At 40.0% G+C, this 23,754-nt stretch overlaps 1 protein-coding gene across 3 annotated transcripts in view; it reads right to left on the minus strand.

Annotated features, from left to right (window-relative positions):
* Nucleotides 1-23,754, minus strand: part of TAFA3 (TAFA chemokine like family member 3) — a 641,246-nt gene that overhangs the window by 108,640 nt on the left and 508,852 nt on the right. For all 3 annotated transcript variants that reach the window (XM_075335591.1, XM_075335589.1, XM_075335590.1), the window contains one exon: nt 6,466-6,615. In XM_075335591.1, coding sequence (XP_075191706.1) covers nt 6,466-6,615 — 150 coding nt within the window. The remainder of the gene's footprint in view (nt 1-6,465; nt 6,616-23,754) is intronic.

Consider the following 23,754-nt stretch of genomic DNA (forward strand, 5'->3'; position numbering starts at 1 on the left):
TTTCAGTTTCTGGCTGATGTCTTGAGATGTTGCTTCAGTATTGTTACATAATCTTCTTTCCTCATGATGCCATCAATCTTGTGAAGTGCATCAGTCCTTCCTGTAGCAAAACAACCCCACAACATGATGCTGCCACCCCCATGTTTTACAGTTGGGATGGTGTTTTTAGGCTTCAAAGCTTCTCCTTATTTCCTCCAAACGTAACAATAGTCATTATGGCCAAATAGTTAAATTTTACTTTCGTCAGACCACAGGACAGGTCTCCAAACTATAAGGTAATTGTTCTTGTGTGCATTTGCAAACATTAATCTGGCTTTTTCATTTTTCTTTTGAAATAAGGACTTGCAGAGTGGCCTTTCAGCCCATTTTAATACAGTTCTTGTTTCACTCTGGATAATGACAGAATCTTACCAGTTTCTGCCAGCATCTTCACAAGGTCTTCTGCTTTCGTTCTTGGGTTGATATGCATGTGTATGACCAAAGCACGATTATCTATGGTACACAGAACCTGTCTCATTTCTGAGCAGTATGATGGCTGGACATTCCTATCTTGTTTGCACTTACCTATATTATTTGTACAAGTCCATAATTCTATTTCTAAGATCTTGGCTGATTTCTTTTGACTTTCCCATGATGCTACACAACGAAGCAGTGTGTTTTAGATGTGCATTAAAATACATCCACAGGTGTTTCTCAAATTAACTGAAATGTTGCCAGTAAGCCTATCAGAAGTTTCCAAAGACATTACATCATCAAATTGACTGTCCCTTATTGTTTAAAGGGATAGTAATCTTAGTGTATATAAACTTTTGACTTTGTAGAAAGTAATAAAAATGCCTTAAAACATTATCCCTCTCATTATTCTGGCATTTGGAAAATATAAATAATTTAGGTAATCCTAATTGACCTAAAACGGGAAAGGTTTATTCTGATTTCATGTCAGATAATCTGAAAAACTTGCATTTGTGTCTTTTTAGATAGTGAATGTAAAATTCTAGTTTCAACTGCATATATATATATGGCACATACTATCACAAAACAAAAACACCTTCAAACATATAAATACATCACTTTGTCAGTATTTTGTTATGGCTGATGTCATGTCGATAGAGCAGTGTCTTCTCTACTCTGCTCTGTTGATGGGGTGCGACTGTCGATGTCATGCTGATTAGATCAAAAAAATTGGTCTTCACTCTGACAAGTGGGTGGTGGTACAAGTGAAAAATGGGTCCAATCCAAGATAATAAATAAATTCACTGCACTCATAGATTGTGATGCAAAAAGTTTTCCAAATTTATTGAGGCGACTGTGAAATCATTCCGACGTTTCGACCCCGCCTGGGTCTTCGTCAAGAGTTGCTTCAAGATGGGTGCCTGGGATATGGAAATTTGAGTGGGTTAATAGCGTTTGGTAGAGAATATGTTGAGGATAAAGGTCCTGGGTTTAGCGCTGTGGCTGGTGATATGGTGTATCCTGCGCTGGCTAAACCCAGGACCTTTATCTCAAGGTATTCTCTACCACACGCTATTAACCCACTCAAATTTCCATATCCCAGGCACCCATCTTGAAGCGACTCTTGACAAAGACCCAGGCGGGGTCGAAACGTCGGAATGACTTCACAGTCGCCTCAATAAATTTGGAAAACTTTTTGCATCACAATCTATGAGTCCAGTGATGTCATGCTGATTGTCAGCCAGCTCCCAGCAGCCTAACAGAGAGCCAGCTGTCAATCACCATGATATCAGCAGCCACACCCCATCAACAGAACAGCCTGGAAGGGGAAGAGATGCTTTGTTGATGAGTAGCAGCTGAATCGCTAGCATAAACGGTCCATAACAACTCTGAGCTGGCACTGGGTACAACATGCTAGGGATTACCTGCTAGTTAGTTCTTAGGCCCATAATAAAAGTGAAATATACTCTTGGACAACCCCTTTAAAGCACAAAAAAATGCATGGTAAAGTGCATACAAGATATATACTAAAATAATAAAATAAGTATAAATAAAATAATGTGACTTTCTGTAAAGATCATTTGTAGTTTACAAGTAGTGAACAAACTCAAGGCCTGACAGTAAGAAATACCTTTTAAGGAATTGTATATGTGCGTATATAACAAGCCCTAATTCACATTCACACAATTCACTGTCTTCTGGGGTCTATTTCTCATTCAGTTTTTTCTCTTTCTGTAATGGGTATTTTTTGAGCTGTTCATAAATAGTTAGTGAATTCATAATACAGGTGAAATCACATTTCCATTTACTTCTATGAAATAACACATGTAACACCTAATGTACATGCAATGGATGACACCGAGCTCCTCAGATGTGAGAGGAGGCGGTGAGGTGAACCTAGGAAAGAACAAAGTGTTGGACCCCTCACTGCCTTATGTTGCACTTGAGAATAAATGAGCTACAAACCAAGCAACATAAAAGTTTAAAAAAAAGGAAATAAAAAAATTTTTGGTCTATCTTTAATACTATATCACTGTTTATATTCTTTATTTATAAAAAGAACACATTACACCATCTTAAACCTATTATGTCATCGCTATTTTTATTAACCAATAGATGTAAATTATAATATGCATAGATTAATCTGTTATTATTAGTGCAGCATATTATAGAAAAATATTAAAAAATAATGCGGTATGCAGCACTATTTATAAAGGTCAAATGACAGACACCATAAAACAAATCTATACGACAAAATTACAACCAACGGGGTCCATTGAGCAAGTTTGTTCATCATATACCAGATCTAAGACCAGGGAAGGGTTGTACACATATCTCTTCTAGAGTGGAGAGTGGACAAAGTATCTACAGCCTCATGGAGGGTAGATAAAAAATGAATAAGGAGGAAAACACATAAAGAAGAAATAACTGCAGGAGTTGTGCTGATAGCAGCATGCCGGATGCTAACAGAAATCATATTCAGCCTATATTTCTGGGAGAGATGCTACCACAGAACACCAATCTGAAATTTAGATCAGACTGCAAATCACATATTAGTGGGTCTGAAAATGGATGATGGAATGAAGATTGCAGGCTGACACTTTTATTATCTAAGGTAACCAAACAATCCTTTTTCCATCTGAAAGGTGTCTATAGTGAGTTATTTAAGAGGTTGTCCACTACTTTAACAATGATGGTCTATCCTTAGGAAGGTTATCATTGTCTAATCAGCTGGGGTTCAAAAGCCAACACCCCTACCAATCAGCTGTGCTCGATGTTGTTGGGGGCAGCCTTTGGCCAGAAATGCGTGGTTCTGGAGATGCTCAGTCTTCTGATAGTGGCCACGGCAGATACTGATAGATTCCATTGTAGATACTGCACATCTGCCTCCCATTCAAATCAATAGAAGGCTGATGTGCAGTACCTGGTCATGGCCACTATCAGGAGATGGTGAAGCTCCAAAACTGAGCATTTTCAGCCACAGGCTGCTGCTACCGACCCTGTGGAGAGGTAATGGGCCATCAATGTTAAAGTAGTGCACAACCTCATTGCACTTTGAGCATACTTGCGAATATTTGTTTTGCTCGTGTTTGGCAGAACAATTTTTTCTAGAATATTGAGACACTAAGGCAGGCTTTACACATTGCGACATCGCTACCGATATATCGTCGGGGTCACGTCGTTAGTGACGCACATTCGGCGCGGTAGCGACATCGCAATGTGTAAATCCTAGGTCCGACGATGAATGAGCACAAAAGCGTAAAAAATCGCTGATCTGTGTCACGTCGTTCATTTCCATAATGTCGTTACTGCTGCAGATACGATGTTGTTTGTCGTTTCTGCAGCACCACACATCGCTGTGTGTGAAACTGCAGGAACGACAAACATCTCCTTACCTGCGTCCACCGGCAATGCGGAAGGAAGAAGGTGGGCGGGATGTTATGTCCCGCTCATCTCTGCCCCTCCGCTTCTATTGGCCGGCCGCTTAGTGATGTTGCGGTGATGTCGCTGTGACGCTGAACGCACCTCCCCCTTAAAGGAGGGATTGTTCGGAGGTCACAGCGACATCGCTGACCAGGTATGTGCGAGTGAAGCTGCCGTAGCGATAATGTTCACTACGGAAGCAAGCACCAGATATCGCATGTACCACGGGGGTGGATGCTATCGCGCTCGACATCGCTAGCAATTGCTAGCGATGTCGCAATGTGTAAAGCCTGCCTAAGTTAACCAATTCAACCATCATTTTCTCTGTTAAATAGACTCTGTTAAATAAAATATATCTATCATTGTATTGTAGAATCTCTAGTCCTTTACATCTATTAGGTGTATACATGTCTTCAAAAATTAGAGCATTTGTTTTCTATGCTGCAGAAAACTTCTTGGCATTGCTCAGAAAAGAAAATAAATCTTCACATTTCAGCCTGATCATATACTGTATATTGTGCTCAATGTCAAAGAATTTGACTAGAGACCCTGGTCCTATAAATTTATAATCAAAGCATTTTTAAAGAGGTTGCCTCATACTAGACATTTAATATTTTAGCAGTAGGTCCAGCTCCCATTAATATGATAGTTGATTCTGAGTAGGTTGCTGCTGCAGGGGAGATGTAGTATTATTTAGCTGACGTGGTGAATGGCAGACCATGTAATACATGTATGGCTCAAGCCTAAGGCCTCTTCTATAAGTCAATGTTTTTACACATGGAAAGAATAGTACTGGGGTCCTCATTGTTTTGGATTATTGTGTTGTCAGTGTTTCATCAGTGTTTTTCATGTACAAATAAATAAATAAATTACAAAACTTTTCGTATTTTTTGCAATGTTAAACACGAACCCCAATATGACAGATGGATGCCATCCGTGTCCTGTCTGTGTTTTTCATGAACCCATGAACTTGTATATACCCAAACAGGGTATCTGAACAAAGACAGCTGCACTCTATTGCACTAAATCATGCAAACATTAAGAGGGAATTATGGACCTGCATTCCTGCTATTGAAAATAGAAATATTGAGATACTTAGTGCATAAAGTGGCCAGTTTATGAGAGCCCAGCAGCTTTATTTTCAATAGCAGTAATGCAGATCCATAATTATCTTAATTTTTGCATGCTTTAGCACTTGAGAGTGCCACTATTTTTCATTTTATTGTCTTTACAGTTTGCACCGGCTCACACTTGTCTGTTAGAATGTACAGGTCAGTTTTTTATTTCACATTGTAGTTCATTCCTCTGACTAAGCTTTTAGTAGTTTTCAATTTAACAGGCTCCTACCTGCCCATAAAATTGTAGGTTTCCAGCCCACACAGAGGTGTATCATAGATAGGGACCCAGCAAAGAGAGACACCGTGTTGTTGGCTGCTGGGCTCTCATAAACTGGCCACTTTATGTGCTAAGTATCTAAATTTTTGTATTTTCAATAGCAGAATTACAGGTCCATATTTCTCTTATTTAATGTTTGCATGCTTTAGCGCTACAGAGTGCAACTGTCTATTTTTCAGTTTATTGTATTTACAGTTTGTACTTGTTCACATTTGTCTGTTAGGATGTGCGGGTAAGGTTTTTTATGTCCCATTAGTAAGTTCATTGCTTTGACTGACCACTCTTCCTATCAGCTTTAAATGGTTTTCAATTTAGCAGGTTCCTGTCTGCCCATAATATTGTTGGCTCTCAAAATGGATAGAAGTACATCATTTTACAGAGCCAGCAAAGAGATGCACCTTGTTGCTGACTGTAGGGCTCACATAAACTGGCCACTTTATGCCCTAAGTATTTAATTTTTTTTATTTACAATAATAGTAACGCAGGTCCATAATTCCCTTATTTAATCTTTGCATTCTTTAGCACTACAGAGTGTTGCGGTCTATTTTTTAGGTTAATGTATTTACGGTTTGCACCTGTTCACATTTGTCTGTTAGGATGTGCGGGTCAGTTTCTTATTTCACAAACAGGGTATCTGGAATGGAATGGTCCAAATAAGACAAATCTTTAATCAAAGCTCCCCAAAATAAGAATACAAGAGGTTAAAAAATGAAGAGCACCTTAGGCTACGTGCCCACAGGACAATGTACCTGCGGATTTTTCCACAAGTTTGTCCGCAGGTCTACTGCAGCTGCTCCCCAGAATCCACAGCTATACATTGCTGCGGGTTCCGAGCATTTTTGTTGCAGTAAACTTGCGGGACAAGTGCGGAAATAACTGCGGAATTTCTGCCCTGTATCTCCATAGTGGAGATGCGGGATTTCTGCAGGGATTTACACATGAATAATTGACATGCAGTTGTGTGCAGCTGCGGGACATCTGCAGCAAATTCCATAGCCGCACATACCGCAGCATTGATACAGCACTCCTGAAATTCCATAAGGTAACATGGGGAGTGTCTGTACTTGCTTAAACCTGCGGAATTATCTGGAAAATTATCCCATGGGCACATATCCTTATGATATTTTTCTATTTTAACTGATTTGACCAACAAACCATCATATTCACAATTCCAAAAATGTAAGGCTTACTTACCATCTACACATGATGGAGCTGCTCTTGTAGTCCCCGCCACTTGTCCAGGAAAACATGAGCATTTTACTGTCTGTGACCGTTCTTCAATCTTGTTCTTATTGCAGCATCTGTGGGCAGCAATTACTTCACAAGTGCCGGGCTCCACATGAACTGTGGAAGGAAGAAGAAAGAAAGCTTTAGGAGTATGGCACAATTAATGGTTTTCTTTTCACAAAACCCAGTGCACAACTTCCTTTTTATACTATATCAAAAGGTTCTGCTGGACCATTCATTAGTAATAAAAGGGGTCTAAATCATTTTTGTGTACCAATTTTTTCCCTATGTTGGTTTTTCATGCCCACTACACACCCAAAATTTAAGGGCCATGGAGCTCAAAATAGAGCATCGAGTTCCTTTGTTCTAGTGATTGTGGGTGTCTCTGTGCCTAGATTAGCACCTATGCTACTCTTTAGAAATGTCACGTTTAGTAACAAGGACGCACTGTCCCTTTATGTACATTTTATATTAAAGTTCTGTCTTAAAAATGGCTTTAGAGATCTACTGCAGGCTGGTAATGAGATTCAGATTCAGCCTTAGCTTTGATATAACACACAGGTAATAACATAGACCATATCTTCCACGTCACAGTACATTAAATATAAATGTAGCACATTCTGACCACCAGTACTCTCTTGTGTTTTATGAACTCATTGATCTCTAAGCTAGAACATATAAAACACACACATAGGCTGTTTAAGACCATGAAAATGAAGAATGTAGAACGTTTTTCACGTATTCTGTTTTCATTTTACTATTTACAAAGGTTTCCATGTCCTCCAGGAGTATTTGCATGTGGATCAATAAATTGTGTGTATTTTCTTACACCAGTTCATTAAAGCCCCAGAATATAAAAATAAGATAAAATACACTAATGGCACAAACAACTCCGTACACTGAGCTACTATGTTATATATATATATATATATATATATATATATATATATATATATATAGTACAGACCAAAACTTTGGACACACCTTCTCATCTCTTGAACAACTGGTAAGAGGAGACTTTGTGCAGCAGGCTTTCATGGTAAAATAGCTGCTAGGAAACCACTGCTAAGGACAGGCAGTAAGCAGAAGAGACTTGTTTGGGCTAAACAACACAAGGAATGGACTTTAGACCAGTGGAAATCTGTGCTTTGGTCTGATGAGTCCAAATTTGAGATCTTTGGATTCAACCACCGTGTCTTTGTAGAAAACATGAACGGATGGACTCTACATGGCTGGTTCCCACCGTGAAGCATGGAGGAGGAGGTGTGGTGGTGTGGGGGTGCTTTGCTGGTGACACTGTTGTGGATTTATTCAAAATTGAAGGTATACAGAACCAGCATGCCTACCACAGCATCTTGCAGCGGTGTGCTACTACATCCGGTTTGCGTTTAGTTGGACCATCATTTATTTTTCAACAGGACAATGACCCCAAATACACCTCCAGGCTGTGTAAGGGCTATTTGACCAAGAAGGAAAGTGATGGGGTGCTACGCCAGATGACCAGGTCTCCACAGTCACCAGACCCGAACCTAATCGAGATGGTTTGGGATGAGTTGGACTGCAGAGTGAAGGCAAAAGGGCCAACAAGTGCTAAGCATCTCCGGGAACTCCTTCAAGACTGTTGGAAAACCATTTCCGGTGACTACCTCTTGAAGCTCATCAAGAGAACGCCAAGAGTGTGCAAAGTAATAATGAAAGCAAAAGGTGGCTACTTTGAAGAACCTAGAATAAAAGACATATTTCAGTTGTTTCACACTTTTTTAAGTATTTTATTCAACATGTTTTAAGTCATAGTTTTGATGCCTTCAGTATGAATCTACAATTTTCAGAGTCCTGAAAATAAAGAAGAAAACTCTTTGAATGAGAAGGTGTGTCCAAACTTTTGGTCTGTAATGTATATATATATATATATATATATATATATATATAATTGCCTTATTCTGTCTGTCTGTCTGTCTCTCTGTCTATCTGTCTGTCTGTCTGTCTTGCTCCAAAATTGTGTCCTTACGGTGACAAACAGCGGATTGGCCGCTGGGCTCGCCATGGCCCCACCCCCCCACACGGATTGGCCGCTCGCATCGCCTCGCCTCCGCCCCCTCGCACGGATTGGCCGCTCGCCTCCCCTCGGCTCCGCCCCCCCCGCACGGATTGGCCATGTCCTTACGGTGACAAACAGCGGATTGACACTGGGCTCGCCATGGCCCCACCCCCCCGCACGGATTGGACACTTGGCCTCATGGATTGGCCGCTTGCCTCGGCTCCTCCCCCCACGGATTGGCCGCTCGCCTCAGCTCCGCCCCCACACAGAATGGCCTCTCGCCCCGAGGTCAGCGCATCAAGGTCCTGCAGAAGCGGAACACACACACACACACACACACATAAGAACAGACACACACACACACATAAGATCACACTCACTATCACACACACCTCACACACATCAGATCGCATCCACACACGCAGCGGCGGAACACACACACACACGTACACACATAAGAACAGACACACACACACATCAGATCACACTCACTCTCACACACACCTCACACACACATCAGATCGCATCCACACAATCACAACATACCGTGATATCGCTTGCTTCTCGGCGGCAATCCTGTGTGTGCAGTGACCTTCCAGGACCTGCCGGAGGATCACATGGCCAGAAGCATGTGGTATCTCCAGATGTTGTGATTGTGTGAGCGCTGTGCAATATCGTCAGTGTGTGTGTGCGTGTATGCGATCGGATGTGTGTGTGTGTTCTGATGTGTGACTGTGTGTGTGTGAGTGTATGCGATCGGATCTGTGAGTGTCGGCAGAGGACACGGCGCTGGGACCGCCCACCGGTGGGCACAGGGACAAGTGGGGTGTGTGTGTGAGTGTATGCGATCAGATGTGTGGATGTATACTGTCTGATGTGTGACTGTGGAGCACGATGGGGGGTGCACAGCATGGGGGATGGAGCACGATGGGGGGTGCGCAGCATAGGGGATGGAGCACGATGGGGGGAGCGCAGAATGGGGGATGGAGCACGATGTGGAGTGCGCAGCATGGGGGATGGAGCATGATGGGGGGTGCACAGCCTGGAAGATGGAGCACGATGGGGAGTGCGCAGCATGGGGGATGGAGCACGATGGGGAGTGCGCAGCATGGGGGATAGAGCACGATGGGGAGTGCGCAGCATGGGGGATAGAGCACGATGGGGAGTGTGCAGCATGGGGGATGGAGCACGATCGGGAATGCGCAGCATGGGGGATGGAGCACGATGGGGAGTGTGCAGCATGGGGGATGGAGCACAATGGGGAGTACACAGCATGGGGGGTGGAGCACGATGGGGGATGGAGCACGATGGGGGGTGCGCAGCATGGGGGATGGAGCACGTTTGGGAGTGCGCAGCATGGGGGATAGAGCACGAGAGAGTGAGTGCACAGCATGGGGGATGGAGCATGTTTGGGAGTGCGCAGCATGGGGGATGGAGCACGATGGGGAGTGCGCAGCATGGGGGATGGAGCATGATGGGGGGTGCGCAGCATGGGGGATGAAGCACGATGGGGGTGCGCAGCATGGGGGGATGGAGCACGATGGGGGGTGCACACCTCCCCCCAAAACACACACACACACACTGCCACACACGCACTGCACAACACACCACACACACACTGGGAACCACAAACACTACCCTACACAGACACACCCACACAGACACCGCGGCACACACAAATATACGCACATACCGCACAACACACACATTGCAAAAAACATACCTCCCTCCAAAACACACACACACCCCACACCCACACAAACCGCGCAACACACACACACAACGCTACAGACACACAGCGCTCCACAAACAACGCAACACACGCAACACACAAACAACACCGCTCTCACCCCCCGCCACACCCAGACAACACCCAGAACATGTACAGCCCCTACACAAACACTTGGTAACTACACACAACAACATCTATATATATATATAACAAAAATCATACATTAACTACACAATACGTAAATTCTACAATACCCGATGCGTAGAATCGGGCCACCTTCTAGTATATATATATATATATATATATATATAATTTTTATTTTTTTTATTCTATTTTTATGTAAAACTATAATATTCAAACACAAATATGTATAGTTTTTAATCAGCTTACTATCATGTAAACTATTAACATACAGTATTATAGTGATACATAATTATTTTAATAGGTTATGACTTGATATTAGTATGTAGAACCCACAACATTCACTATTACTTCATATATTCTGGACTAGCAAGTTCTCTGTAAAACAACAGTTACAGATCTCCATAGAACTTCATAAGCACCAACTGTTATCTCCTATCTCAGTAACTGTATTCACTCAGTGTAAATGATGAATTCAGGAGGAGAAAGAAGTGGATTTCTCTAATAAGATATATTACCAGGGTTCTCTTTATATATATACTAGCTGCACTACCCGGCTTCGCCCGGGTTAATAACTTCTGTTAACAAAATAGAATGTATTAACAAAAATGTATTCTGCACACAAAAACCACAAAACAAATAGATATAAATGTAATTATTAAATTGTTGCCTATATTAACCAATCAGAGCTCAGATTAATTAACTGTAGCAAAATAGAAGCTAATCTGTGATTGGTTGCTATTGGCAGCCTGATAAATTTCCAGGCAACAGGAAGCATCCCCCTGACAGTATATCTGTCTCCCCCTCTGTATATATCTCTCTGTCTCTCTCTGTCTATCTCTTTGTCTGTCTCTTACCCTGTCTGTCTCTTTCTCCGTCTGTCTCAATCTCTTTCCCTGTCTATCTATGTCTTTCCCTATCTATCTATGTTTGTCACTTTCCCTGTCTGTCACTTTCCCTGTCTGTCACTTTCCCTGTCAGTCTCTTTCCCTGTCAGTCTGTCTCTTTGTCTGTGTCTATCTCTTTGTGTCTGTCTCTTACCTTGTCTATGTCTGTTTCTTACCCTGTCTGTGTCTGCCTCTTTCCCTGTCTGTGTCTGTCTCTTTCCCTGGCTGCATTGTGACATGCCAACATTCCATATAAGGGCGTGGCTGCATATTCTTCTGAAGTTCTGGCTGCACTGTGGCTCCGAGCTTTAATGGAGGCAGGTTTTTTGGCGAATAACTGTAAAGAGCGGGGTTAAAACTTCCCCACAAAACATAGCCTATGATGCTCTCGGGGCCCAGAAGTGTGAGTGTGCAAAATTTTGTGGCTGTAGCTGCGACGGTGCAGATGCCACTCCCGGACATACACACATACACACACACACACACACACATACACACACACATTCAGCTTTATATATTAGATATATATATATATATATATATATATATATATATATACACATATAGTACAGTTCCAAAATGTAGAGTCACTTAGATATTTCCTTATTTTTGAAAGAAAAGCACATTTTTTTTAATGTAGCTAACATTAAATTAAACAGAAATACACTCTATACATTGTTAATGTGGTAAGTGATTATTCTAGCTTCAAACATCTGGTTTTTAATTCAGTATCTATATAGGTGTATAGAGGCCCATTTCCAACAACCACCACTCCAATGTTCTAATGGTACATTGTGTTTGTTGTGTTAGAAGGCTATTGGATATTTAGAAATCCATTGAAAACCCTCGTGTAAGTATGTTAGCACAGCTGAAAACAGTTTTACTGATTAGTGAAGCTATAAAACTGACCTTCCTTTGAGCTAGTTGAGAATCTGCAGCATTACATTTGTTGGTTCCATTAAACTCTCAAACTGGCCAGAAAAAGAGAACTTTCATGTGACACTCAACAGACTATTCTTGTTCTTAGAAATGAAGGATATTCCATGTAAGAAATTGCCAAGAAGCTGAAGATTTTCTACAACGGTGTGTACTACTCCCTTCAGAGGAGAGCACAAACAGGCTCTAACCAGAGTAGAAATAGGTGGGAGGCCTGCTGCACAACTGAGCAACAAGACAAGTACATAAGAGTCTCTAGTTTGAGAAATTGATGCCTCCCAGGTCCTCAACCTGCAGCTTCATTAAATCGTACCAAATAGTACCAAAATGCCAGTGTCAATGTCTATAGTGAAGAGGCGACTCCGGGATGCTGGCCTTCAGGGCAGAGTGGCGAAGTTTCAAGTGTTTGGATCACACAGAAGAACATTTGTGAGAACAACTGAAAAGATGCTGGAAGAATGCCCGATGCCATCTGTAATGTGATGGTCTGGGGTTGCTTTGGTGCTGGTAAAGTGGGAGTTTTGTAAAAGTTAAAAGGGATTTTGAATAAGGAAGACTATCACTCCATTTTGCAATGCCATGCCATACCCTGTGGACAGCGCTTGATTGTAGCCAATTTCATCATTAAACAGGACAATGATCCAAAGCACACCTCCAAATTATGCATGAACTATTTAGGGAACAAGCAGGCAGCTGGTATTCTATATGTAATGGAGTGGCCAGCCCAGTCACCAGATCTCAACCCTATTGAGCTGTTGTGGGAGCAGCTTGACCGTATGGTACGCAAAAAGTGCCCATCAAGCCAATTCAACTTGTGGGGGGGCTTCTAGAAGCATGTGGTGAAATATCTCGAGATTACCTCCGCAAATTAACTGCTAGAATGCAAAGGTCTGCAAAGCTGGAATTGCTGCAAAGGAGCATTCTGTGCCGAAAGCAAAGTTTGAAAGAGAAAATTAATATTTCAAGTAAAAATCATTAATTCTAACCTCGTCAATGTCTGGATTATATTTTCTATACATTATGCAACTCATTTGATAAATAAAAGTATGATTTTTCATGGAAAAGGCAAAATTGTCTGGGTGACCTCAAACTTTTGAACTGTAGTATATATATATATATATATATATATATATATATATATATATATACACTAATTATTTATGAAAAAATAAGTAAAACAACAGTTAACCCTTAAGCTTGCAATATCTTTTAGCAAATTAGACAAGTCAAGCAATATCTATATGGGATGACGCAGAGCATTAACCCTGCACATCTTTTATTTTCTCACAAAGATGAACTAACAACTAACTATGCCTCGTCTAGACTTAAAACTGTTCTCTAGTGGCTTTGATCATCCAACACAGGTTGCCAGAAACATGATGACAGAGATATTTTTGGGGCTCGGAGAGGGCTTTATAAATGTCACAAACACAGCTCTTGGAACAAGGAGATGGGCTCATAAAGAGTATGATTCAAGCAGATCGGATAAATATAGTTGTACAATCAATATTTACAACACATAGACAGTACTTTTTAGCCACTGGACAATCCCTTTAATGGCTTTCCCGAACACAGAAAATGAGTCAGGTCAAATTATATTGCTTTTACTTGGCCATCGCTCTACTTTAATATATAAATGAATGGTGGGGAGTTACAAAATTGAAACCATATAGAAACAAAAATAAAAAATGAAAAAATACATATATATTGTGTATCTATCTATCTATATATATATATATATATAGTATATATATATATATATATATATATATATATATATATATATATATATAAAGTGTATATATATATATATATATATATATATATATTTATATACATATATATATATATATATACACATATATATATATATATATATATATATTATTGGGTAAATCTACATTTCAAAACTATTAATTTATCATCTAACTTTGTTTTTATTTGCCAGGGACATTATTCCAATCACGATGTCTTCCCCTTTATATGACTGCGGTTAGTTTCCTATGTGGCCATCCAATACATTGTGCAGATAAGAAAGTGACAATAAATCCTCTTTGTTTTCCTTGAGCAGTATACTAAGTAGCACTTCACATTACCATCAAGGCTTTCCTGCAGGTCTAGAGGCTTTCTGTAAGTGTGAATATATGATAAAGCATAATTTTACAAGTCAGATATTAAATGAAAACTGGATTCTACGGTGATAAACTCAGTGCAATTATGAGCTGGTTTTATGTTGCTTTTGACCCAGGAGTAAATTCACCCTTCATCTTGCTCTCGCTGGCATTCAGATCAGGAAGCGTGCCTTTATTTTATGATCTGATCTTCCTGTCATTAAAATTCTTGCAGCGTCTTCCCTCTGTGCCATAAAATAATGATGACCTATGATAGCATAAGGAAAGCACAGCAGACAGTGCACATTATACACTATATCAGGCTGTAGAAGTACTGATCCATATTACAAATTAGAGTAAAGGAGCACCATTTACCGCAGCTTTAAGCAATAGGGTACATACAGCATAATTAGTAAATGGATTAGGAAATAAAAAAAAAAAAAATGGGGAAATTTACAAAGGACACACACCCAACAGCAAGTGGATAATTGGAATTGTCTAATTCCAGACCGGGTGGGAGTCTAGTGACCCAGTGAAGATCGTAATGATTTCTAAATCAGCTTATTGAATATTAGGTCTCACGGCTGATAAGGACTTGTGGCCTAGTAAGTGTTTGTGATTCTATCCGCAAATCAGTGTGCCTGTGACATGATTGCAGGCCACTGATGTTTGGTTATGATGATAACTAGCGGTCTGCTGAAGACCCCCTTTCTGGTCATTATGGTGCTCCCTTGAGCCTGTGCACGGACTTCAAGGGAGACTGTGATTTTTACTGTATGCAGCAATGCTGTAGTATTTCTGTATATAGCACAAGGGATCAAATGATCACAGTTTATGTTCCTCTAAGAAATTAACAAGTTCAGTGAGAAGTAAAATAAAATGCTTTAAACAATAAGAACACAAAGTTAAAATCACCCTCCTTTTCCCCCATTAAAAATAAAGATAATTAAAAAATTAAGAAATACACACGTGTTATTGCTGCTTTGAGAAAAGTTTGATCTATGTAAATATAACAATAATTACCTGATTAGTAAACACCGTAAAAAATTAGTTTTTTTGGTCACTGCAATACCACAAACAAGGGATAAAAATGGCATATCTATACCAATATGGTATCAATAAAAGCTTTGTCTCTTCCCACAAAAAAAGCCTTCAACCAGCTCTATTAACCGAAACATGAAAACGTTCTGGGTCTCAGGAAATGGTGACACAACCCCCAAAATGTTTTTTTTTTAAAAACTTTGATTTTTCACTATTAAAACAATAAAAAATCTGGACAAGTTTAGCATCACCGTAAAGATATTGATGAGGTAAATCATTGTCAGGTCAGTGTTACCACACAATGTATGCCGTAAAATCAATTCCCCAAAAACAATGCCAGTAGTCCCAGTTTTTTCACAATTTTACCAAACTTGGAATCTTTACCCATTTTTCAGTACAACTCTTCCCCCAAAAAAGAAGCCCTCATATGTCAATATGGACAGAAAAATAAAAAATAAAATTGTGGCTCTGGGAAGAAGAGGAAAAAAATTAAGATGCAAAAAGAAAATTGGCCATATCAGGAAGGGGTTAAAAATGTGGAAAGTGTGAAACAAAAGAAATTTTACAGAAAATGCATCAGATATATAGTGTAAATGATCAGTGAACTCTTACATAAATAAAAAGGTGTGCATTGGGCATATAGCATGATTAGAATATATAAATATATATATATATATGTATATATATATATATATATATATATATATATATATATATATATATATGAATCCATCCGGAAGAAAGAAAGGCAGCAACCACCGTACTTTAATGTTCAGAGTTTAATCTTGAACACAGTTCAGATAAGATAGATCAGGAGTGGGGGGAGATGAGGAGGACCTGCCGAAGCATATTTGTGCGAAAACGGCGTGCCATCGTCCTCACCCCACTGCCTCTCCTCATCTCCCTCCACTCCTGATGTATCTGAACTGTGTTCAAAATTAAACTCTGAACACTAAAGTGCGGTGGTTGCTGCCTTTCTTTCTTCCGGATGGATTCTACAGATGGACTTATCTTCTAAGGATCGTGCATCCGTACAGACTTAGTCTATTCCAAAAAGGTACATAAATAGCGACGACTGAGGATTTCCAGCAGTGCCCAGTGTTTCTCCTGCATTTGAAGTATATATATATATATATATATATATGAACAACAACAAGGCAGAATCCAGCAATAACGTGAGCAATCCAGGATGCTGTTAAAAATTTTTTTCCTTCTTTTTATTCATAAATTCATTAAAATATAATGGTCCAAGCAATTCAGAACAGCATTATCGCAGGAAAATAGCGCAGATAGGACTACGCGTTTCAGCGTTGTCTCCAATCTAAGACAACTAGAGGGGGAGACAGAGCTGGAGCATAGGGTGAATTTAAATGATAGGTTTCAGACTCGTAATCTTATATTTTACCCAGTAAAATCGAGACCTCCTTTCCTTGATTTTTTTTAAGAAACAATTGAAAGTGAGTTGGTGTCTCTTTACAACCAGGTGGAACATCAAGAGGTTAAATTCAATCTGAGTACTTCTGAACATAGGGCAATTAATGAGCTGAGAGCAAACAGCGATCTCCTTATTATCCAGGCGGACAAGGCGGGCGCTGTTGTAGCTCTCAATGCTGGTTTATACAGGAAAGTGAACTTGTTGGATCTGGAAAATAGTAGCACCTATGTTGAATTGCCATCAAATCCAACTAATTCATTTAATTCTGAATTATTACATCTGTTACAGGAGGGGATCAGTTTGGGTGCTATTTCAGATAGAATTAAGAAGTTTATCTTTTGTGAAACACCGATTGTCCCAATATACCACTCACTCCCCAAAGTTCATAAAGAGGTTTTTCCTCCCCCTCTCAGACCTATTGTGTCTGGGATAGGGTCATTTAGTGAGAAACTAGGGGAGTGGGTGGATTTTTATCTTCAACCCCTAGTGCCATTAACACCAAGTCACCTTAAAGATTCCAAAAGTATGATACAGATTATGGAAAAATGTCACTGGCAATCTGACTATATGTGGCTATCTTGCGATGTGGTGGGGTTATATCCCTCTATCCCCCATCACGTCGCGATACGATGTATCACATATTATTTGTCCAGATACAGTAATTACGAGGATTCCATCCAGAAGTTTATTGTCTCTTCAATTCAGTTTCTTTTGGGTCACAATTATTTTTCGTTTGATGAGATACTTCCTCCAGACACAAGGCGTGAGCATGGGCGCTAAGTTTTCACCTTCCCTAGCTAACCTGGTTATGTCCGTGTGGGAGGAAAATTATATTTTTAACATTGATAACCCATACAAGGATAATATTGTTTGGCTGGGGAGATTTATTGATGATCTGATATTTGTCTGGAGGGGTAGTCTCTCGTCTGCGAAAAGTTTTTTTTCTTATTTGAATTTGAATGATTTCAATCTAAAATTTACGAGTAGTAGTCATGAGGTATCAACAAACTTCTTGGACCTAAAATTGACCGCAGATTTGGATAGCAATAAGGTCTTGATATCTCCCTATAAAAAACCTACTGCATGCAATAGTATTTTAATGGCTTCCTCTAGTCATCCCAAACATGTTATTTAGAATATTCCTGTGGGGGAGCTTATTAGACTAAAAAGGAATACCACATCTAGTGATAGATTGGAGGAAGAAATTGAAATAAACTTGTAACAATTTAAAAAAAAGGGGGTATCCCAATTGGTCTTTGGAGAGAGCCAAGAAAAAAATAGTAGGCATTGATAGGATTAAGCTGTTGGATTCTACTAAGAAAAAAAGACAGTTTGACTCCAAAAAATCTGGGGTACTTTTCAGCACCAACTATAGTCCTCAGTTTAATTCTATTGTCAAAATTATCAGAAAATATCTTCCGTTATTATCTCAGAATGATATTTTGAAAAATATTGTGGAAAATAGTGATATTGCCTTTGTGGCAAAAAGAGCCCCAACCTTAGCTACATTATTATCACCTAGCATGTTCAAAGATCCAGACAAAATCTCCCCTAGCAACTGGTTAAAAACAATAGGATTTTTTAAATGCGGTGCTAATATTTGTAAGTGCTGCGGTTTTGCTAATAAGTCTAAAATATTTACATCTATTTCCAATGAAAAACAGTTTAATGTTTGTTCTTTTATAAACTGTAATACGGAGAATGTAGTTTATTTAATTAATTGCAATATATGCCGCATGCAATATGTAGGTTGCACGATGAACCCCCTTAAAACCAGAATCCGCAAACATCTTTCAGATGCTAGCAATTTGCCAATGGTTGGTGCATCAGTAGTATCCCGACATTTTTCAAAAAAACACAATGGGGATTTACGCGGTTTTTCTTTTATGGGCATAGAGCATGTAAAAAAACCATTGAGAGGGGGAGATTTTCATAAAAAAGTACTTGCAAGAGAGAGTAGGTGGATATTTGAGCTGGGGACCCGCATGCCACAGGGCTTTAACAATCATATGGATATCATTATGCACTATTGATACATTGTTGCATTATATGTTGCTGGCTATTACTACTGTGTTAGGCTTTTTGTATCACTTTAAAAATAATTTTATGGTCAGGTTATTGGATTTTCTGATTGTATTTTTCTCCAAAATGTTGAATCCTTTCCTTATAACTCTTATGCATGCTGTATATTGATTAATATGCGGATAGCTTACATGTTTGATTTGCTTTTCTAGCTCATGTTTTTAAATCTCTCACACATGTTTGTAATTACCCTGATAGGAGTGAGATGTATATAAGGTTCTATGTTTGGAAAGCAGATCAGATTCTGGACCGTGAAGAAGGCGGATTTTACCGCTGAAACGCGTAGTCCTATCTGCGCTATTTTCCTGCGATAATGCTGTTCTGAATTGCTTTAACCATTATATTTTAATGAATTTATGAATAAAAAGAAGGAAAAAATTTTTTAACAGCATCCTGGATTGCTCACGTTATTGCTGGATTCTGCCTTGTTGTTGTTCACATTTGTATGGATGGACTCCTACGTCCTGATCCGGGCACAACGGAGTTAACCAGGTGAGCTGAGGATCCAGGTGATTCACAGGAGTGAGCTGGTCTACATTGTTGGACTCATATATATATATATATAAGGCTGAGTTGAGGATACCGGGCACCGCTGAATCCTGTATGGCTGACAAGCTGTGCTTCCACCTGGGTGCGTGTCCCAAAGAAAAGGCAATACAAAATCCACGATGTAGATATGAAAAGGTCGCACTCCAAGTCAGGGAAAAGGAATTTCGTTTATTCCATGATCACATCACAGGTACAGGTAGTGAGGGAGGGTGAGGGTGTGCCACGCCGGACGACGGCGGCCGTTTCGCAAGTAGTCTTGCTTCTACGGGTCCAGACCCGTAGAAGCAAGACTACTTGCGAAACGGCCGCCGTCGTCCGGCGTGGCACACCCTCACCCTCCCTCACTACCTGTACCTGTGATGTGATCATGGAATAAACGAAATTCCTTTTCCCTGACTTGGAGTGCGACCTTTTCATATCTACATCGTGGATATATATATATATATATATATATATATATATATATTATACACACACACACACGAGCACAATTAAAGAATAACACAAAGTTTCCTAAATGTTAAGGTCACCCACTAAAGGCAAATGCAAGAGAGGATAGGATAATGTAGGGAATCTCCATGGGTAATCGTTTCACCACTGCAGCTGGAATTGTTCGCCATGTCAGCCCTGAACAGGGTAAGGATTTGTCTCATCATACAGTGTCATGACGTTTAAGAGCATTTGGATTGAAAGACCCCTCTGCAGTTACCAAACCTCTCATTAGCAGAAAGAATCAAAAGGCCAGACTCACCTTTGGTGAGGAGCATGTTGTGTGGACAGAGGAAAAATGGTCCACAATTCATTTTAGTGATGAAAGCAAGTTTAATTTATTTGGGAAACATTATGTACATTGACAAACTGCAGAAATATTGAAGCCAAACTGTGTTAAAAAGTCAGTGAAAGGTAGTGGAGGAAGTGTCATGATTTTGACTGTTTTCTGCAGCATGAGTTGGACCTCTTATACAGCTACATGGCCAAGTGAATGTAAATGTGTATCACAATCTCCTACAAGAACATGTGGTTCCTTACTTGCATTTATCACTCAATCAGCCAGCAATTTTCATGCATGACAATGCCTCGTATCACACAGCACAAATGGATAAAGCAGTTCCTCGAAACAGAAAACATTGAAACAATGAAATGGCCAGCCCAGATCTAAACCTCTGGAAAATCCTTGGTGACAAAGTTATGGCCAACAAACCTACAACAGTCAAAGAACTGTGGAAGAGACTGTGAGAAGAGTGAACTTATATCACACCAGAGCAGTGTGAGAGACTAGTGATGTCCTAAGACCGCAGATGTGCTGATGCTGAAGTCATTCAAAGTATTAATAACTCAGAAGCCTGACATTTGTTTCACCATTAGCTTTATCAAGAAGTGACCCCACTGACCCAACAGAAGTACATAGAAAATTCTTCCAACTAGAGATGGGCAACTGTATTTTAGTGGAATTAAATTCACCTTGAATTTGCCATAAATTCAAAATCTACAAAGTATGGATTTTACGTAATTTGTTCCACTCATATCCAGTAAAAAGGCGGTCAATTTGCTGAAATATAATGTATCAGCAAAAGATTAACAAAAAATAAAAATAATATTCACCTCACTGCTCACCTGTCCTAATCCATCAGTGCCCATTGTCCGCTGGATAGTCACAGTTGATATGCTACCGTAGCGCCTTCACTCTAGAAGAGGGCTTGTGGTTGCGACCAGATCAAAGTGTGTCTTGACATCCCAGTGTTATGATGCGCTGTGACATCCAAGATCCAAGGCTTGTTTTAGAGTGAAGACGCTGTGACTGCAAGATACTACCTGAGCATTGAGGCCTGATGGCAACCAGAAACTCTGTTCTAGAGTTCACATATACAGAAACAAGAGGACAGGAGGACTGGACGAGGGAGGGGGTGAAGCAGTGGGTACCAAAGGATACAAGAGACAGGGGAAAGGTGAGGCATTAGGTTTTTTTATTTTTTACATATTCTGGGATTTTCCCAGTAAAATCAAAGCAATTTGTTGAATTCCAATCAGACCAGATCTGCACATCTATGCTCCTCATCTCTACTCCTCTAAATTTTACATTGTATCATTACTTGAAACCAATAACACTTTCTCATAACTTTAATTTGATTACTCTTGATCTATTTGGTAGATAATACTCAACAATATAAAAAAAAGTAGCTAATGATTGTCCATATTATTGTATTACCTTAGAAATTTGGCTTAGGGGCACTTTGCACAGTACGATATCGCAGGTGCGATGTCGGTGGGGAAAAATTGAAAGTGACGCACATCCGGCGTCGCAGGCGATATCGTAGTGTGTAAAGCATTTTTTATACGATTAACGAGCGCAAAAGTGTCGTAGTCATATCATCATAATTGGAAATGACCGATGTTACGATATTGTTCCTCGTTCCTGCGGCAGCACACATCGCTGTGTGTGAAGCTGCAGGAGCCAGGAACATGTCCTACCTACGTCCTGCGGCCCACGGCGGCTATGCGGAAGGACGGAGGTGGGCGGGCTGTTTACGTCCCGCTAATATCCACCCCTCCGCTTCTATTGGCCGCCTGCCGTGTGACGTCGCTATGACGCCGCACGACCCGCCCCCTTAATAAGGAGGTGGGTTGCCGGCCAGAGCGACGCCGCAGGGCAGGTGAGTGCATGTGAAGCTGGTGTAGTGATAATGTTCGCTATGCCAGCTATCACTTTGATATCGCAGCTGCGACGGGGTCGGGGACTATCGGGCTCGGCATCACAGCATCGGCTTGCGATGTCGTAGTGTGCAAAGTGCCCCTTAGTGCTATAGTTGGAAAGCAATAAAGTCAGTTGGATGGAGGAATTCAGGCAAGTTGAGTTGTTTTGTCTCTTTTGCGATCCATGGGATACAACGTTGAATATCTAAACTTTAGTGTGCTCTCGTTTATAGAAGTCACGTTCTGGTAGCTATATTGATACTAACACGTCTTCTTATGTTGGCTGCCAGGGAAAACAAACTGGCAGCAAAGACACACCACTGCAGAGAAGATTGTGACCTTTTCTTTGTTTTTTACTTTTTTATTGCTGCCAATCTGGAGGGTAGAAGGATGTGCCAGCAGGGGGCATGCAATCTCTCTGTTGGAATTTTTCTTTCCATGCAATTCAAACAACTTCTCTCTAAATTGCTTTATTTTAGAGCAGTTGGCAATAATTTGCAATCATTTCTATATATTAAATAATTCATATCAATCAATATTTTCCATTACATCTTCTGATGCTGTAATATATCAGAGTGGTTTTACTAACGTATATACTGTGGAGTATCTGCACCTGCTTTGTCCACATATTGCCCGTATAAGCTTTTAGAACCCAATGGCCTTTTCTTTTCTGGTTGATATTATTGGATATTTGTATAAAAACCTAAATATGTTATTTTCCGCTGATGACTTAATTTAACCCCATCTTATCTGGAGCCGTTCTATCCCACTATGTGAGGTTATGTAGCAGCAAGGTTTACTCCTATAAAGTTCTCCGTACTTCAAAGAGATTAACAAACCTCAATTTGTACAAGTAATAGAACATTTTTTTCTGCCAATGCAGCTTTCTTTATTAAATTGCCAACATAACCCAGTTATTCCACGGCTTGTGTGTTATACTACTATTCAACAGATGGTGACTGTCAGCGGGCTTGACTTTATTCAAAAATTTAACATATATATTACTTTTTACATAAGCTAGAATCACAAGTTCAGATTGTAACAGATTCTTTCAATTCTTCCTGTCGCCCCTGGAGTCTGAACTAACTGCTGCTGGCACCTGCTTAGATAATTTGGACTGGTCTTTTAGAGAAAATTCTAATCTGCATGTATTATGCCTTCTTCAAGTAAATATTTTATAGCTATTAGATCCTGAGTCCATACCACATGTAATGACAGGATGTTCTCAATATTGCAAAAGCTTTTAACACCTTAGAACTTGCAAAGAATCCGGCTTCATTGCAGTATTGTACGACACCCAAAAGTTATATCATACGTTATTTTTCACATAACCATACCAAATAGGATTATATAAGTAAAGATGAGCGAATATATTCAAGTGGAATTGAATTCTACCTGAATAAAAATCAGGAGTCAAACGATGGCACCAAGAATAAATGCCAAGGCCTACGCGTTTCAGACCTATTAGTACTTTTTTATGACTATGACTAAGGACTAATTGGTCCGATACATGTAAGGCTTGTACATTTATTCTTGGTCTTTTGACACGGTATTACCATAATGATGAATTTTTGTCTTTATGGAATCTTAATATGGAAATAATAAAGTGATAC

The sequence above is a fragment of the Anomaloglossus baeobatrachus genome, chromosome 2 (genome assembly GCF_048569485.1).
Source record: "Anomaloglossus baeobatrachus isolate aAnoBae1 chromosome 2, aAnoBae1.hap1, whole genome shotgun sequence".
NCBI lineage: Eukaryota > Metazoa > Chordata > Amphibia > Anura > Aromobatidae > Anomaloglossus > Anomaloglossus baeobatrachus.